We start from the raw sequence: 18,011 nt of genomic DNA on the forward strand, positions 1-18,011 counted from the left end.
GGGACGTCTGGATGAGTAGTCTTTGTGGTTGCGGAAAAAATAAATGGAGAGCACGAAGCCTGAGGCTTCTCGGATCCTTTCCCGACCAAACTCGGGTGATTTGGTGCTGGGTATTTTAATATTTTCCCCCTTTTGTGAAGTGGAACAAACACAACTTGGGCGCACCGCGGCGGCTCAGAGCCTGCCAGCCAGGCGGGCGACCGGAGCACCAATCAGCGCGCGCCTGCGCTCTATATATACGGCGGCCCGGCCCAAGCGTAGATCCATCGGCGACTTGCCACTTGTACCCGAGTCCTAAATCTTCAGCATTCAGCATGTCGGAGACCGCTCCTGCCGCCCCCGCCGCCGCGCCTCCTGCGGAGAAGACCCCGGTTAAGAAAAAGGCGGCCAAGAAGCCGGCCGGGGCGCGCCGGAAGGCGTCTGGGCCGCCGGTGTCCGAGCTCATCACGAAGGCTGTTGCCGCTTCTAAAGAGCGGAGCGGTGTGTCTTTGGCTGCGCTCAAGAAGGCGCTGGCGGCCGCGGGCTACGATGTGGAGAAGAATAATAGCCGCATCAAGCTGGGTCTTAGGAGTCTGGTGAGTAAGGGCACTCTAGTGCAGACCAAGGGCACCGGTGCTTCCGGCTCCTTTAAGTTCAACAAGAAGATGGCCACTGGGGAAGCCAAGCCCAAGGCTAAGAAGGCAGGTGCGACCAAGCCCAAGAAGGCTGCTGGGGCAGCTAAGAAGCCCAAGAAAGCCACGGGTGCGGCTACACCGAAAAAAACCGCCAAGAAGACCCCGAAGAAGGCGAAGAAGCCAGCCGTAGCTACTGTGACCAAGAAAGTTGCGAAGAGTCCAAGGAAAGCTAAAGCTGCTAAACCCAAGAAGGCCGCCAAGAGCGCAGCTAAGGCAGTGAAGCCCAAGGCCGGCAAGCCTAAGGTTGCCAAGCCCAAGAAGGCTGCACCCAAAAAGAAGTAGGTTAATTGTCTACTTCTAAAACCCAAAAAGGCTCTTTTCAGAGCCACCACTGATCTCAAAAGAAAGACCTGTATACTCCTTCCGTACTTGCTGTTTCTGTATACCTGTCACCTTTCGCCTTTTAATCTAGATCAAGGTTGCGCAGGAGTCGTTGCAGAAGGGCTGCTCACTACCCTAAGATGAGCAGCGAGGGCTTGGCAGGGTGCCTGCTGTGACGTTGCAGGGCGTAGACCCATCCCTGTGGGTTGCTCCTTGCTCTGGGGTGTTTTGGTTAGTCTCCTGGTCAGTAATTACAAGCGCTGTCCGGAGGCTTGCGTACTTGGGCTATCTGCCTGCCCCACTCCACTCCCTTGAACAGCAAATACAACCACAAAGAAATTCAGCCAGTTTTAGTCTTAACGGGATATTCCGATTGGGCTAAGAACTCATTCAAAAGTCCCGCCCTGCTCGCGGGTTGGCTCACTTCTCCAGCCCGTGATTTTCACCCTGTATTTAATTGGATGGTGGCCGGCCTCCATCCTTAGTCTCCAATGTTTGTTTTCCTTCCGTTGGGTTAGCACAATATATTCGCTTGATACAGAAATGTTATCTGGTATTTCGGACATTTTCCATGTTTCGAAAGTCAAGTTGCTGGCTCTCGGGGGCGTTGGTATCATCCGATCTTGGGAGGAGGGTGAGTGCAGGTTCTCTTGCCTCGCATTCTTTTGTTAATTCCTGTGGGCTGTGGCAGCAAAGAAACATTTGAAAAACTGCTACAGCGGTAGCAATGAGTCTTCCACCCAGGGCAAGGCTGGACCCCAGGGGTCTTTCTGTTCCTCGCATCGTGTAACTTTCAACAAATGTGTGATGGATTTGAGCGCATGAAAAACAACTTCTGGTCGGCCATTTTGTCCTGGCCGGCCAGTCAAGGATCCTCATTTTAGGTGGACTTTAACATCTAAAAATCGAAGATACTTTAAACGCATTTTTGTGCAATCCAAAATTTTCTGCGCGAAAGAGAAAAAATATATTGGTAAAGTTTTGGAAATTGTGTGTGTATTTGGGGGGGTGATGTCTCTAATAAAGGGCTTTAGTTTTCATTAACAGTATTATATGTGGATTCTTTCATATTCATGGCATTTCTCCTGGGTAGAGAAAGTCCAGCGTCCTATTTCTATTCTGGTGGGCAGAGAATTTCTCAAGACAATTTCCTGGGTCAGGGGCTTCTTCAGACCTGCAGGTCAGTTCTTCAATCATTGCCACAAGGAGGAATCTGTGAGTTGAGTTATTTCCTGCATTAGTGGTAGTGACCATGGAGTTCATTCCTCGTCTTAGTGACTGTGTAGGAAAAACCAAGAGATCTAGTGGATAAAAAGAGTAGAATGGAGCCAAAGTGCATAGAAAAGCAGAGATGAGAGTTGTACAGAGAGTGCTGCAAGATCTGGGTTCCTGACACCTGAGTTCCTGGTTCTTTGAGCCACCTGAACTCCTGCCACCGGGGCCTCTCCACTTAGCTCAGTTTGGGTCAAGTTGCAAAAACCAGGAGACCTAATAAAGACACTCCAAATATAATCACAGATAGGGCTTATAGTAATAGCACCATGTACTTCTATGTTCCCTTTCTCCTTCAAATAATTTCAAGTCCACCCATTTGCTTGATTTTCACATCAGCTCTAAGAGGCAGAGAAGGAATCAACCTAAGCAAAGAGAGTTGGTTCTCTAATTTTTCTTCAAACCTCTTGTGAATGCCTTTTGGGTGTAAATTTATTGGGTTTATATATAGTTGATCCTATCATTGAATGTTTCCTGCAAATGTATTTGCATAGTTGAAACATGTCCTTTACTTTCAAGTAAAACATATTCCTCAAAAAAAAATATAACCATTCTTTAGTAAGGCTGCAGGAAGAGTTCATTCACAGAGAGCTAAGTTATTGTTAAAAATCTCTAATTTTACCTAGTCTTTAGATAGTCTTCAACAATGTTTCCTCAATTTTGTCCGTGTTCTTTAATTTTGTTCCATTCTCTCACAACTGTTCACATAATAAGACATTCATTCAATTCTAAAAATTGGCTAGTTTAACGAAAAGGTCTTTGTCACGATTTTGTTTAGTTTATAAAACCTATATTTTATTTTGACATTATTAATATTATTTTCAGTATTCAATTGTTATTATAAAATAATACTGACAACAGCAATAATATACTCAAACAATTGGCCAAACATGGCTGATTAGCCAAAAATGGCAATGAATACTGCATAAACTAAACTGCTGACTGATAATGATGAAAATTCATGAAATGTTCGTGTACATTGGAAGTGTACACAGAAGTGAAAAGCTCCTTGTAATGCATTATTGTAAAAAAATTTTCTGTACATACACAGTGCTCTCATGGCTGAAAAATTAAATATCCCAGTACTTCCCCTAGGCAGTGCTCTAGATATCATTTCTTCTAAGCCTGAGGGAGATGTAAAAGGTGGATGGATTTCAACTTTGTGGTTGAAATCCATGCCAGAGAGGAACAGGTCCAGTACAAGACGCGATTACATCATTAGAGAATTTCAGAAGGGAACAGGGATATAGGGCACAGTGGTAACAGCAATAGTGTTGACAGCTAGCATTTCTTGAGCACTAATTTACAAGAGTGCCAAGCACTACTGCTGAACACTCTTCATTTATTTTCAAACACATTCTTGTCACAGCACCTTGAGGTAGGCGCCATTATTACTGAGGCTTTGTCACGTTAAGGACATAATGAGTTAATATCTGATCAGTGAGCCAGTATAATTATCCTCCATGTATGAGTACTGTTCCTCACAAATATAATGAGCCACATAAGTAATCAAAAATTTTCTAGTAGCCACATTTTAGAAAAATAAAGCAAGTAGAATATATTTTAATAATATTTTAACCCACTAAAATAAAAATATTTCAACAAGTCATCTAAGGTAAAAATATTAAGGAGATTTTAAATTCTATTTTTCATACTAACTCTGAAATTTAGTATGTATTTTTACACTTAAGCTCATCTCAATTTGGACTAGCCATGTTTCAAGCGCTTAATAGCCACATATGGCTACTGGCTACTTTTTTTAAATAAATTTACTTTATTTATTTATGGCTGTGTTGGGTCTTCATTTCTGTGCGACGGCTTTCTCTAGTTGGGGCTAGTCATCGCGGTACACGGGCCCCTCACCGTCGCGGCCTCTCTTGTTGCAGAGCACAGGTTCCAGACGCGCAGGCTCAGTAGTGGTGGCTCACGGGCCCAGTTGCCCCGCAGCATGTGGGATCTTCCCAGACCAGGGATCGAACCCGTGTCCCCTGCATTGGCAGGCAGATTCTTAACCACTGCACCATCAGGGAAGCCCCTAGCTACCATCTTGAACAATAAAGATCTATAGTAAATGCTGAAAGGAACACACAAGAGAATACTTGCTCTGGAGTAGAATCAAGATGTTTCCAAGGAAATAATTATGCTGACCTGATCCTATAATTACGCTGACTCTATCTCAGAGTCCTGAGTCATCCAAGACCAGTGTTTCTCAACAGGGCAGTCTGCTGAGGTGTGGTATGAGTGGTAGGAGGGCAAGGAAGGCCATGTGTAATTTGGAAAAGCATAGCCAGTGCTGAGAAGCAGACTTACCTTGAAGTTAATGAAACTCAAGTGTCAGACCCTGTACCTCCAAGGTCCTGGGAGGGGCCCCTGGGGGTATAGTATGTTCACTTGCCCTCATTTTAAAAATACTTTTTTAAAAAAATTGCAATGTTGACAGATTTTAATCACAGCTGGTAAAAACCATTTATTTCCATTCAATCTTTTCTGTTACATTTCACCTTTTGTCTGATTATGTTGGGATGTTGATGAGAATATTTGGGACTTGAGAAAATTTACTTGCATCTATATTTTGTTTGGGGTTAATGACATATATAAAGTGATGTGCAGATGTGCTCATATATATTGATAGTTCAGTTGTTGCTAGCTAGTCTGATCTAAGAATGGCTTCAAGGAATACTTCTACTTCCCACTGATAAACTCACTTGGATTAATGGCAAGAAAATATGGGACTAGATGTCATATATCCATGTACCCAGCACTGGGAGTGAGTGCATAAGGGAGAACTGAGATTTGAAATGTATAGAGCCAGAAGCTAGTCTGTGAAGAATTCTTCCAAATTTTACAATTCACATATGAAAGTAGCTTGACAGAGGATTTTCCAAATTTGAAAACAATCCTAAAAACTTGACATCACCTACAGTGCTTTGAAGCTGAAATTCTTCTAAGTTATCAAGGGAATAAAACAAATTGTGATCAACCACCCTAGAGGGAATACTGAATTCTCTTCCTACTGTCTACACTCTATAGAAAATATTACTAAACAATTTTCATTTAAAGAGGGAGAGTATGGTCAAAAATATAGGAAAATAAAGCATTGCAGTGTGTATTCAACTTAATAAAATGTGCTATTTTTCTGAATTTGGTGATAGCTATGGTTTTCTTTTTGTAAAATTGGAATTTAATTTATTTTCTCATTATAAATATTCAGTATCTACTTTGTAATTTTGTTTGTAGTTTTAAGTCACCACGTTGTGTAAGCGTTAAGCCTCAGAAAACTATCTGCTCCAAGAGTTACATTGTACATCAATATGTGGAATTTTTTTAAAAAATTAACATTTAAATGTTCTTTGTATTAAACGGGGGCATGGGTAAAAAAAGCTCTACAGTTGGTATCCTTCAGTATCTCAAACCCCCTTGATTTTAAGATGCATAGGCAAATCTTAAGGTTACATAAATTTAATGGATCTCTGCTGGTGAGTACTGAGGTCAGTTCCTATTGCCTGAGCTACAACTCTATTTTAGGTAGACCAACTGACCTGAAGACAGTATTTCAATTATCAGAGATAATTCACTGAATAACTCTAACCCGAATAAAGGCTTACTTTGGCTTTTATTAATACTAAATTCCCTTAGTTGAATTTTTACTATACGCTTTCCACCATTAGTGATTTCTAACGCCTCAGCAATCATGTCACAACCCCCTTTAAGTAAAATTGTGGGTGGCTCTTAAAAGAGCCTTTTTTAACTTAGGAAGATAACTTTCTTTATGCTCTCTCCCCGCGGATGCGGCGAGCAAGCTGGATGTCCTTGGGCATGATGGTGACGCGCTTGGCGTGGATGGCACACAGGTTGGTGTCCTCGAAGAGCCCCACCAGGTAGGCCTCGCACGCCTCCTGCAGCGCCATCACGGCCGAGCTCTGGAAGCGCAGGTCGGTCTTGAAGTCCTGCGCGATCTCGCGCACCAACCGCTGGAACGGCAGCTTGCGGATCAGCAGCTCCGTGGACTTCTGGTAGCGGCGGATCTCGCGCAGGGCCACCGTGCCGGGCCGGTAGCGGTGCGGCTTCTTCACGCCGCCCGTGGCCGGCGCGCTCTTGCGGGCCGCCTTGGTGGCCAGCTGCTTGCGCGGCGCCTTGCCGCCGGTGGACTTGCGAGCGGTCTGCTTAGTGCGAGCCATTACGAGTGTTTGACCACACACCCACAGTCCTGTTGCAGGCTTAGGCAGTTGTCTTTAAATATAGTTAGAAGCATTCTGATTGGTCTTGTAGTTTTTCAAAAGTACCGCGCGTCAAAACCATTGGCTGAAGGTGACGGGGAAGGAGAATTAATTACTAGAGAATCTGATTGGATGAATTACTTTACCACCCATTCCCGGTGCCTTTTTTTGCTTCTGGGATCTGAAGGAATTTTCATACGTTCTATTTCATCCTGCCGCCAACTACGCGTGCATAACGAGACATTTAAGGACCATGTTAACTTCCGATTCAGTTGATGAGTTCCCGATATTCTCAATATTCTCAGCGTGTCAATATTGACACGCTCGCTGGTTGACAATACTGCTGGTCCAAATACTAAATTGAGTACAATTGTTTTTTTTCGCCCCCAGACAGCTGGGTTAGGTTTAAATAAATCTCGAATCGCCAGGACTGCCACTTTCTCTGAGCGATGGTGACTTTACCGAGCAGCTTGTTGAACTCCTCCTCATTATAGATGGCCAGCTGCAGGTGGCGCGGAACGACCCGCGTCTGCCGCGGGTCACGCTACCCGCCAGCTCCAAAATCTCGGCCGTCGGGTACACGGGGGCCCCGACACCGACCCGTTTGGAGTAGTTGCCCTTACGGAGCAACCAGTGTACGCGGCCTACTGGGAACTGCAAACCAGCTGGGGAAGATCGAGTTTTAGCTTTAGCTCGAATCTTGCCTACTTACTTACCACGTCCAGATGTAACTACCTTATACAATTTAACAACACATAGTGAGCAAAAGGAGAAACCGCTGGATGATATATGAACAAATCATTTTACAGACAGTACAGAGATGCCCCAGTAAGCTATCCGATTGGTCAAAAGTATGCTGTTTTTCTATCCAATAGAAAAACAAATAGTGTATCCTTTATTTGCATAAACCACGCCCATCCCGCCCTTAGTGAACCTTACTACATTTATCCAATCAAAAGTGAGAACTCTTGATTGCTCATTTGCATTGAACGACTATAAATAAATGGGTTCTGAACTCTTCACACTACTAACTTTAGTTGTGGAGAAGGCGGTTTCACGTTTACTACGGTTCTTCGGGGAAAAACTATGCCAGAGCCGTCCAAATCTGCGCCGGCCCCTAAAAAGGGCTCCAAGAAGACCATCACTAAAGCGCAGAAGAAAGACGGGAAGAAACGCAAGCGTAGTCGTAAAGAGAGCTATTCTATTTACGTATACAAAGTTTTGAAGCAGGTTCACCCAGACACCGGCATCTCCTCCAAGGCCATGGGTATCATGAACTCGTTCGTCAACGACATCTTCGAGCGCATCGCGGGTGAGGCGTCGCGCTTGGCGCATTACAACAAGCGCTCCACGATCACATCTAGAGAGATCCAGACGGCTGTGCGCCTACTGCTCCCTGGGGAGCTGGCCAAGCATGCTGTTTCCGAGGGTACCAAGGCCGTTACCAAGTACACCAGCTCCAAGTAAGTGTTTGTATAGGCACTTCTTAATCCAAAGGCTCTTTTCAGAGCCACCCACTTTGTCGAAGAAGAGCTGAAACTTCCGTTTGTTTGATGATGAGTGCAATTCTCCAGTGGTTATACTTACTTTCAAGTGTTTTTTTCCGGTGGTGTTGATAGTTAAAGCAAATTTGGAGCCAGAGCCCCAAGCGACTTGGAAGGTTTATCGGCTTTAAAACAAATTACTGTGTCGTATTACCCAGAAAACTCATCCTTTTCCCAGGGATTAAACTTCCAGATGCTTATTAAGCTGTTGGAAGTGTTCACTCCTTTCTACAAAGCCTCCTGAAATTTCTAATGGTGATGGGAATGTCCCTCGTTGGTAAGGAAGCGGTTAGGGGATTTCAGAGAGTAGAGACCCTGAAGGAGATGATTATCCAGGCTGTCTTTTCAGGGGTTGGGGCGGTGGGAGCGAGGGGGAGGGGGAGGGGGGAGAGCGGGGGACGAGGGGGAGGGGGCGGGGGCGGGGGGAGGGGGGGAGGGAGGGGGACGAGGGGGAGGGGGGAGGTGAATGAGGGGGAGAGGGGAGGGGAACAGGGGGAGGGGGAACGGGGGGAGGGGCGAGGAGGGGTCCCGACGGAACAAAGGGCAGGTAGTGGCATTTTCTCCGGGAGCATGAACTTCCCTGGGATTGTAAAAACAGTAAGCAAAATTGCCTGTTGTTCCTTTAACAAGCTGTGGGCACTTCTGTAGGGTACTACCTCAAGCTCTCTTCACACGGTTGAAGTGAGATTTTCTAATTTCTCATTAGAATTGTTTACTGATGGCAACAGCCAATCTAAAGCCGTTGCAATTTTTCTTTCATTCCTGAAATCTGGGCTCCCGTTTCTTGGGTCATTTACCGTTCAGGTAGAAGAGCTTGAAAGGGTGGCACTCAATCTCGAGGAGGGACAAAGGATTTGAATTTCCCGCCCTCCCCATCTGGTGTCACCTCGTCGCAGACCGGGAGGACCCCAGGTGGAGAGGAAAATGTGCTGATTTTTCTTGGAAACCTTTTTCAAAGAACCCGCGATTCCAACAATAATCCCGATAGGAAGGGCCTTGGTTGAGGAAAAGGAGTCAGTTGGGGCTGGGCTAGGCCTGGGGCTGGGGGAGGGGAAAAAGAGCCAGGAAAAGGGGCAGCAGTTGACAGCCTATTAAAAAGGTGGGGAAAAGTCTTTTCCTTTGGTTTATGAGCACCGTATGTAGGTGACATACAACAGTGTGTCTGGATGAAGAAATAAAACTGGAAGTATAATTTCTCAAAAAGGACCACTTTTAAAAGAAAATTTAAATTTAAATGATTTTTTCCCAGCTCCCACACAAATCAGCTGACTGCTATATGAGAAGCATTTCTTATCTCAGAGTACACAAAACATAGTTGTGAAAGAGAAGCTTGTCTTAGAAGTTTTAATTTTTGTTTTTTAGATTATAACACCCCCCCCCCCAAGCCCCGTAAAAAAAAAAAAAATTATTGAACTCAAGCTGCAGTTTAAGAATCACTCCCTGGAGGGGTGAGATCTGGGAAATAATCAGCCTCTTCAAAATGATCTCCTGAGGCAAGAATTATTTTTTCCCCATCTTGTCTTTCATAATATTTGCCTACTTGCTTGCTTCCATCTTTCTTCTCTCCTCTCCCCATTCTTCCTAATAGTTGATAGTTTACCTAAAACTATACCCTTAAATAAGAAGCCCAAACGTCCCCTAAACTCAAAGCTAGGCCCTTTTGACATCTATACTGATACCTGGCTGATCTTTAACAAGCAAAAAGGAAATTAAAAATCAGATTCCTGGACTCAGGGCTAGACTCCAAAACTATGTGGGGAGTTGTGAGAAGCCAGAAATAAAATTCATACATCTCCCCAGCTGATTCTGATGAGGCACCAACTTTGCTCATTTAAGTGTTTTTATGATGGCTGGTTTAGAATCCTAGTTGGAGAATTCTAACATATGTGTCTTTTGGTCTTAATATATGTTGATTATCTTTATTCACTCAAATGGAGACTTTGGTATGACAGTGATCTTTTTTTAAAATAAACTTATCCTGGGCATTTTGGGTATTGTTATGAGATTCTAGATCTTATTTAAATTTATGGTTTTAAGAGACCTCCCCCCCTTCCCAGCCCCCCTCCCGCCTGGGGTAGAAGGAGGGGCACCGCCTCATTGTCAGGTGGGAGTGGCATCCAAGTTTCTTGCTCAGCCTGTTTGACATTGACAGGGAAGAGGTGCCTCATTATTGCTGTGTAGCGGGTGGAAGTCCAGGATCCCCATGTGGCCTCTGTAGGAGGGAGAACAATTTTCTTCCGTTGGTCTAATAATTAAACTGATATGGCAGTGATGAGTTTCAGGGCAGGCCTTCCCAAGATGTGCCACTTTGGCATGCAGATAATTTAGAGCTGAAAGCAATCAAGGCCCAAAAGATGCAAGAAGAACCTCTGACCTTCCCCCTAAATGCCTAAAAGAATTTTAGATAGAGATAACTACCCTAGATAACTACAGTATAATTTGAACGAGGTGTGCAGACAGGGGGGAACCTAGCAAAGACTGTTCATTAAACTTTTTTTCTGGGTGCCATTGTTTCTGTTTGGCCCAGCAAACATTTGTTCACAAAACATTTTCTTTTTTTCATCTTCCTGTGAATTGCCTTCCTACCCTTTGAAGTCCCAAGCCCCTAACCTCTTCTCTCAGATGGCATAACAAGCCTCAACTGCCTAACTTGTCCTTGGGTCTCATTTTTCTTATTGTGTCTGACCCCCAAATGAAATGAAATTTAATTTTTTCCTGTTAATTTGTCTCGTGTCAATTTAATTCTTAGACCAGCCAGAAGAACCTAGAAGGGTAGAGGAAAATTTTTTCCTCCCCAGCGACCCCAAGGGCACACCATGTCATCACCTAGAACACTCTGGCACTATTTATTTATATTGAATAAATGCTAAATGTACAGCTCTTTCGAGTTCTCTTGACCCTTCTAATTCACAGTGATTACTCTTCTCCATGTGCTCTTATAATATTTATTGCTTAAAATCTTCAGTTTTGGATGCCAAAAATGCTGTACTATTTAAACTTCAGGTATACAACCCCCCAGCTTTGAAACATTTCAGACACTGAGCCAGTGTTGATGTATATTGCTGTTGTCCATAGTGAAAATAATAAATAATAAAAAGGAAGTGAATATTGTCAAGAGAAAACGTCATAGGAGTCAAAAGACTTGAGAGAAGGTAAAAAGGAAACAGGAAATGAGCATCTTTACTCTCCTGCTTGGTTGTCTGGGTCAAAATATAGTTCTCTGACCGAGTTGGTTTAGAAGTAATTTTCTCACACCCAGGCTCTTGTTCCTTTTACCATCCTGTTAGTTAGTAGACTTTTAGGCTGGAGTTCTCAAAACTTCCTGAAACAGTAATCCGCCTCCATCTGGGCCCCATCTATTTCTATTTCATGGACCATTAAAAGAAAAAACGGCAAGATCTCTCTCGGTAATTTCTCTTAATTTTATGTTCCTCAACATGAGCGCTTAAGACCAAACACTCTGTAGTAATATTAATATAGTGTTTTATAATAATATACTGTAATCTCATTTTGAGTATTTTTGTGCTGTGGGGTGTTTGTTCTCTCTCATTTCTTAGGAGTCCTTATGTGCTGCAAAATTTTCACTCTAACTGCAAGAAGTGCAGTACGATATGGAGAATGATGGAGGAGCTTTCTAAAGTAATTAGAATCCTGTGTGTGGTAGCCAAGTGAGAAAAGAGGGAGGGTAGGAAGGTTGAGAGTGGCACTGGGGAACGACGACAAAGTTTTTCAGCCAGGATTTTGTTGTCCTTGGTCCCATTAACCTTGGCAAAGGCAAACAAACTGGGTCTCTCAGTTTCGCAATCTCTCAAATGAGGACAGTAGTCACTCTACATATCTCCCAGGTGATCCTGGAAGGCCTCATAGGTAAGCTATGAATGAAACGGAAGACTTGCTGGATCATCAGTTCTTGCCTTCAGTTTTCATTGTTCAGATAGTTTAAGACTTGGGCCAGGACAAAAAATTGTTTCCTCTTCTCCCTCCTTCCTGTCAAGAGTTAAAGAGTTAGAAGAGTTAAAGTAACACTGGGCATATAAGTACCTACCTCTTAAATATTGTTTAGAAATTGTTCTGCGTTTATTCCTTTCCAAAAATCATGAGTCACAATTTCAATAGCAAAAAGTCAGAACAATAATAATAATCACTCCTGCTTCTGATTGCATTTAATAACAGTGCTTTGAAAAAACAAAAGACTCCTTTTATTTTTTTTGCGGTACGCGGGCCTCTCACTGTTGTGGCCCCTCCCGTTGAGCCCGCGGAGTACAGGCTCCGCGGCCACGGCTCACGGGCCTAGCCTCATCCCCTGCATCGGCAGGCGGACTCCCAACCACGGCGCCACCAGGGAAGCCTTAGACTACCTTATTAACTGTATTAAAAGCCCACCAGACTGTATGAGATTGGAGCAAACGGAAAACTCACACTAGAAGGAAGCCTTGTATGCAAATGAAGGATGCAGGTTCTGATTTCCCATTGGTTCTTAATAGTAGCCAATGGGAGAATAGCACAAGCCTAGCTCTGGTTAGTATAAATATTGCTCTCGCCGCTGTTTTATTTATTGTTTGCTTTTTATTTTGAAGGTTTTTAAGTTGTGGTCTAGTAGTTATGTCTGGTCGTGGTAAACAGGGCGGCAAGGCTCGTGCAAAGGCGAAGACCCGCTCTTCGCGAGCTGGGCTTCAGTTCCCCGTAGGCCGAGTGCACCGCCTGCTCCGCAAGGGTAACTACTCCGAGCGTGTCGGCGCCGGGGCGCCGGTGTACCTGGCGGCGGTGCTGGAGTACCTAACGGCCGAGATCCTGGAGCTGGCGGGCAACGCGGCCCGCGACAACAAGAAGACGCGCATCATTCCGCGCCACCTGCAGCTGGCCATCCGTAACGACGAGGAGCTTAACAAGTTGCTGGGGCGCGTGACCATCGCTCAGGGCGGCGTCCTGCCCAACATCCAGGCGGTACTGCTTCCCAAGAAAACTGAGAGTCACCACAAGGCCAAGGGCAAGTAAAGTGTTTATTAATTTTGCACGGCATTTTTGTTTTCTATTATCCAAAAAAAAAAAAAGTCAACTTGCAAAGGCTCTTCTCAGAGCCACCCACCCTTTTCGTTTAAAGAGCTGTCATGTTTTTCATTTCTGCCCATATGAGGGTTGTGACATCAGGCGAAAAATCACAGCTAATGAGTGTCTCGAAAGAAATCAATTAGAATATGTGTGAAATGACTAGCTGTGAGGAAAGCCACACGAGTTTAAATTGACCGGGTTAGCTATAGGTGAATCAGTTTATAGTCAAAGTACTTTCCTCTTCGTTCCAGCCATGACTTCTGGAAAGTTTTTCTCACAGGAGAGTGAGGAAAGTATACTCACTTTCAGTATATTGAAAAGCGCTGTATTCTTAAAAGTTAATCTTCAACATTTTTTGTTGACTTAAAGGGACACCCAAAACCTCTGCATCTATTCAACTTTATAGAAACATTACACATTTCCTGAAGGGACTGAGTAAATTGCAGATCCTTGGTACTTTGCGCGCGTGTCAGAAACATCTTCCTGACTCCACAATGTTTGTGCCAGACTCAAGAAAATCTGAGTATCATTTTAGATGCAGCCCATCTAATTTTTCTAAGCACTTCCAAAATATCTTTGGTGATTGTACTTTAAAAAGAGAAAAAAAGAAATACAAAAAAATCAATCCGTTGGCGGTGTCCGCGTTGCTTTGTGTAACTTTGGTGTACGTTTTGGGAGCGAAAGTGTAAATAAAATGACGTCAGGGCGTCGGAGTCGCTATAGTTAAAGGGCAGGGTTTCGGATTCATTCACCAACCCGAAAGCAGCTCTTAATTCTTCCGGGCCAGGCACAGAAATGGACCAATCCGAGGAGGGCGCGGGTACTTTTGAATGCTCTTGTGTCCAATAGTTGGTGGCCTGGCTGTATAAAAGAAGGGCGGCTGAGTGCTTTCCACTGGTTTTGGGGAGAACACTCGTCGTGAGGCTTTGTCATGGCTCGCACTAAGCAGACCGCTCGCAAGTCCACCGGCGGCAAGGCGCCGCGCAAGCAGCTGGCCACCAAGGCGGCCCGCAAGAGCGCGCCGGCCACGGGCGGCGTGAAGAAGCCGCACCGCTACCGGCCCGGCACGGTGGCCCTGCGCGAGATCCGCCGCTACCAGAAGTCCACGGAGCTGCTGATCCGCAAGCTGCCGTTCCAGCGGTTGGTGCGCGAGATCGCGCAGGACTTCAAGACCGACCTGCGCTTCCAGAGCTCGGCCGTGATGGCGCTGCAGGAGGCGTGCGAGGCCTACCTTGTGGGGCTCTTCGAGGACACCAACCTGTGTGCCATCCACGCCAAGCGCGTCACCATCATGCCCAAGGACATCCAGCTTGCTCGTCGCATCCGTGGTGAAAGGGCGTAAACGTGCTTTTCCATTAAGTGCCAATCTTGAACCCAAAGGCTCTTTTCAGAGCCACCTACAAATTCATTTTGGAGAGCCTGTACCGTAAGGAAGTAAAATTCTCCCCTCAACAAGGATGGGTTAGGGTAGAATTCTTCCCGTCCCAACCCCTTCCCCCACAGCCAAACATTCCTGGAGTTGTAAGTGAGGTGAGGGTCTAACAATGTTTCCCTAACAGGTAGTAGCCATCCAGGCATAGTTTATCAAACCTTAATTATGACCCTGTTTGTAAGTAGTCCAGTTGGTGGCATTGCTTTATTTCGCATTGCTTTTGTTTCTTCTAGGGCTATGTACCATGGTATCCTATGCTGTACAACTTTTTCACAATTCTTTGCTGTAGTTGTTACTCAAATATAGGACTTTAGCCATTTGACTCAGTGATCTTGCTTTTACGTTTTTTCTGTTTGGAGGATTCAGTACTGGGTGAAAAGTGACACACGGGATAGTGACCAAATGTGAGAAGAAAAATAACCTTTTTATTGTGTAGCTTTTACACTATGTTTTACAAACTATAAAACAATACAGAATGCTGAAAAACATGACAGCCACCAATTCCGAAGGCTTTGCTTCAGTTTTTTCCATACCTTATTCCTAGTCTCTGTCTACCTCTGAGATGAGAATTGATTCACCTTGCTAAAATGATTTGCCCAACTCCCACTTACAACAAAACCCACAAAATACACAGTAATGTGTGTTGTGTTGTTCACTTGGATTTATTTACATTTCAGGGTTTCAATAAAAACTTTGGTTTACAAAATAATGTATTTTTTGAAATGACAAAGATATTTCTCTCTGTGTATATTGTTTTATTTTAACATTTTATTTTTTCCAGACTTGTATAAGCCTCTGCCTGGCACAGACCTTTGTTACCCATATAAGGGGTCTGTCAGAGGCACCAATGCCCTTGGCTTAAACCAAGGTGATTTTGCCCCTCAGCTCTTGGCCGCTGCTGAAGTCCAGGTATCTTGGTTTTTCTTGTTTATTGCTGTGCTGGCTCTTATGTACACTGTTTGACTTTTTCCTTTAATATTTTATGTATCTTGGGAAAAAAGTTTTATGTATAGGGCCTGATAGGATAGCTTTTAAAAAGTAAAAGTGCCCATTTCTGTCTGAGGATCAGTTAGGCAGGGGCCGGTGGCTGGGACTGGCTGATACTTCCCCTCCCCAGCCAAGGAACATGGATTTGGCTTTAAGTCTTCATTTACTTGAGCCCCTCAACAGAACAACTGTGCAGTATCTAGGAAAAAGAGGTTAACACGGTCTTACAATTCATAACCTTGTTAATTTTTCTAGGGTATACTCTGCAAGCTGGCAGCATTTGGATGCTAGCTTACCCGGGTTCATATCCCAGCTTTACTACTTAATGTGTCATCTTAGACAAATCAATTTCTCCATCATCAGAAAAATGGGGGTAACACTACACACTTCGTAGGGCTGTTACTGGAATAATATGCATCAAGTTTGGGACACATAGCATCATATAAATGCTATTAATTTTCCTGAACTGTGTATCATTTTCTCTCATACTCTAGGATTTTTCGAAATTTGAAATAAAGACAAACTTTAGCTTCTAAATTTCCTTTTTATTTGGCATTACTTGCGTTGATTCTGCTCGGTTTAGAAATAAAATTCAGCAGACATTTTAAAATCAAACGTGGAAGAAAATCAAATTTGTGAAAGAAAATTTACTGAACACTTTGGGCAGGGGGGTGGTGCCAGCATTTTAATATCATTGCATTAAGCATCTATTATTTTATATTAGGGGAGTGACTAAGGTCGGGCTGAAGACAAAAGGGGGTGTTTAATGTACAGATTGTATCTTTCAAATGGCTGCTGCAAGGTCTTCAGTCAAAAAGGGTTTTTCTTACCCAGGCCCACAGAGTGATGTTACACCACAGGTTGAAGTTTACAGCTAATGCTGTTGGAGTCTAGAATGAGTTTTGGTTTGTTATAAAGACTCAAAGGAAAGGAGGAGGAAGTCAAGGTCAGGGTAAATTTTTCAGATTTAAAAATTTAGTAGTAGCCTTTCCAGTTGTCCCAGTAGAAGTGAGTTACTGCTCAATGAGTGTTTTCAAGAGATTTAACACAGTAGTGGGAAACTGGTATGGAGATTTGAACAGCACCCCAGGTATGGCTGCAGGATAGCTAGTAGCCTGAGATTGTCAGTGCACCTTGGCAGAGGGCCCAAAGGAACATATTTGGACCCACCATGTTTAACATGTCACGTATGAAAAACAAAACAATGCTTTGATGCTTTGTGCTTTATTAGATGCTGGGATTTAAAAAACAATCCTCATGAGTAAATGCATATTTGTGTGATACTGTGTTAGGAGTAAAGATGAGACCTCAGGGCAATATCTCAAGTCCAGGAAGATTCTTTAAGAAATATATACACTACCAAACATAAAATAGATAGCTAGTGGGAAGCAGCCGCATAGCACAGGGAGATCAGCTGGGTGCTTTGTAACCACCTAGAGGGGTGGGATAGGGAGGGTGGGAGGGAGGGAACCGCAAGAGGGAAGAGATATAGGAACATATGTATATGTATAACTGATCCACTTTGTTATAAAGCAGAAACGAACACACCATTATAAAGCAATTATACTCCAATAAAGATGTTAAAAACAACAAAAAAAGAAATAATACCAACTGACAAGTCACATTTATATAGGACTTCATGGGCCAATCTCTATTCCAATGCTTTGCTTACAATAGCTAAATTAAATCTTCACTAGAGTTCCATCAGTGTTATCATTACCCAGTTTTACAGATAAAGAAAACAAAGGCAAGGTTAAAGGTCACACAGCTGTAGGGAAGGAAAAATAATTTTCCCTCTACGAGACCCAGACCCCTGAAATAAAAGACAGATTAACAAGAGAAAAACAAAACAGAAGTAACATGTAGCCCTCATGTATACGTGGGAGATACCCAGGGAAAAATGAGTAACTCCTCAAGGTGGCTTAAAATTCAGACTTAAACACCATCTTAATAGGGAAAAGGGGTTGGGGGGTGGTATGTATGTAGGCCTCTTAGGGGAGAGTAAATAATTTTTAGGAGAGATGATTGGGCCCTTAGAAGAATAGATGGGAGAGGTATGACAGGATAAAATAAAATTATGCTTAAGGAAGGACAAGAAAATTTCTAAACATAAAATTTTCTCTCTGCTTATTTGGGCCACTATCCCTCTTTAGTGTGCATTGTGCACATTACAGATTGACCAGACTTCCTTAGAAGACACAGGAATGCCTGCTTCATTGAAAAGAGCAATTTTCTCCTGGTTCCAGCAAGGTAACTCCTTAGGGAGATAACATTCCTTTCTCAATCCTGTAAGGGATTGTGATGCCCCACTACTCACCTTGTACGTGAAGGTCTGGACCATGTAGACTCAATATGTAACTTTGATATATGATTCTTTGTCTCAAAAACTTATATAGCTGTGCTTTGACCTCTGACAAGCAGAACAGTCCTCAGAGTTTTCCAAAAGACTGTCTCCCAGGTTATAATCCTCAGGCTGGCTCTAACAAAATCCTCTTTCTTTCTTAGATTGACAATT

At 43.7% G+C, this 18,011-nt stretch overlaps 5 protein-coding genes across 5 annotated transcripts; 4 read left to right on the top strand and 1 right to left on the bottom strand.

The window, feature by feature from the left end:
- The first annotated feature begins 266 nt into the window (after window positions 1-266).
- Window positions 267-1,042, top strand: H1-2 (H1.2 linker histone, cluster member). The gene has a single exon (XM_059075498.2). The coding sequence runs from the start codon at window positions 315-317 to the stop codon at window positions 954-956; it is 642 nt and encodes a 213-aa protein (XP_058931481.1). The 5' UTR covers window positions 267-314; the 3' UTR covers window positions 957-1,042.
- A 4,911-nt stretch (window positions 1,043-5,953) lies between these two features.
- Window positions 5,954-6,445, bottom strand: LOC136794930 (histone H3.1). The gene has a single exon (XM_067043168.1). It carries the CDS (start codon window positions 6,443-6,445, stop codon window positions 6,035-6,037), a length of 411 nt encoding a protein of 136 aa, XP_066899269.1. The 3' UTR covers window positions 5,954-6,034.
- A 1,091-nt stretch (window positions 6,446-7,536) lies between these two features.
- LOC131763400 (histone H2B type 1-B-like) lies at window positions 7,537-8,201 on the top strand. The gene has a single exon (XM_059075539.2). The coding sequence runs from the start codon at window positions 7,571-7,573 to the stop codon at window positions 7,949-7,951; it is 381 nt and encodes a 126-aa protein (XP_058931522.1). The 5' UTR covers window positions 7,537-7,570; the 3' UTR covers window positions 7,952-8,201.
- Window positions 8,202-12,630: 4,429 nt separating this feature from the next.
- On the top strand, window positions 12,631-13,023 carry H2AC4 (H2A clustered histone 4). Its single transcript, XM_059075518.2, has one exon. It carries the CDS (start codon window positions 12,631-12,633, stop codon window positions 13,021-13,023), a length of 393 nt encoding a protein of 130 aa, XP_058931501.1.
- Window positions 13,024-14,008: 985 nt separating this feature from the next.
- Window positions 14,009-14,419, top strand: H3C2 (H3 clustered histone 2). Its single transcript, XM_059075513.2, has one exon. The coding sequence runs from the start codon at window positions 14,009-14,011 to the stop codon at window positions 14,417-14,419; it is 411 nt and encodes a 136-aa protein (XP_058931496.1).
- The last annotated feature ends 3,592 nt before the right edge of the window (window positions 14,420-18,011 follow it).

This window comes from Kogia breviceps, chromosome 10 (assembly GCF_026419965.1).
Source record: "Kogia breviceps isolate mKogBre1 chromosome 10, mKogBre1 haplotype 1, whole genome shotgun sequence".
Lineage (NCBI taxonomy): Eukaryota > Metazoa > Chordata > Mammalia > Artiodactyla > Physeteridae > Kogia > Kogia breviceps.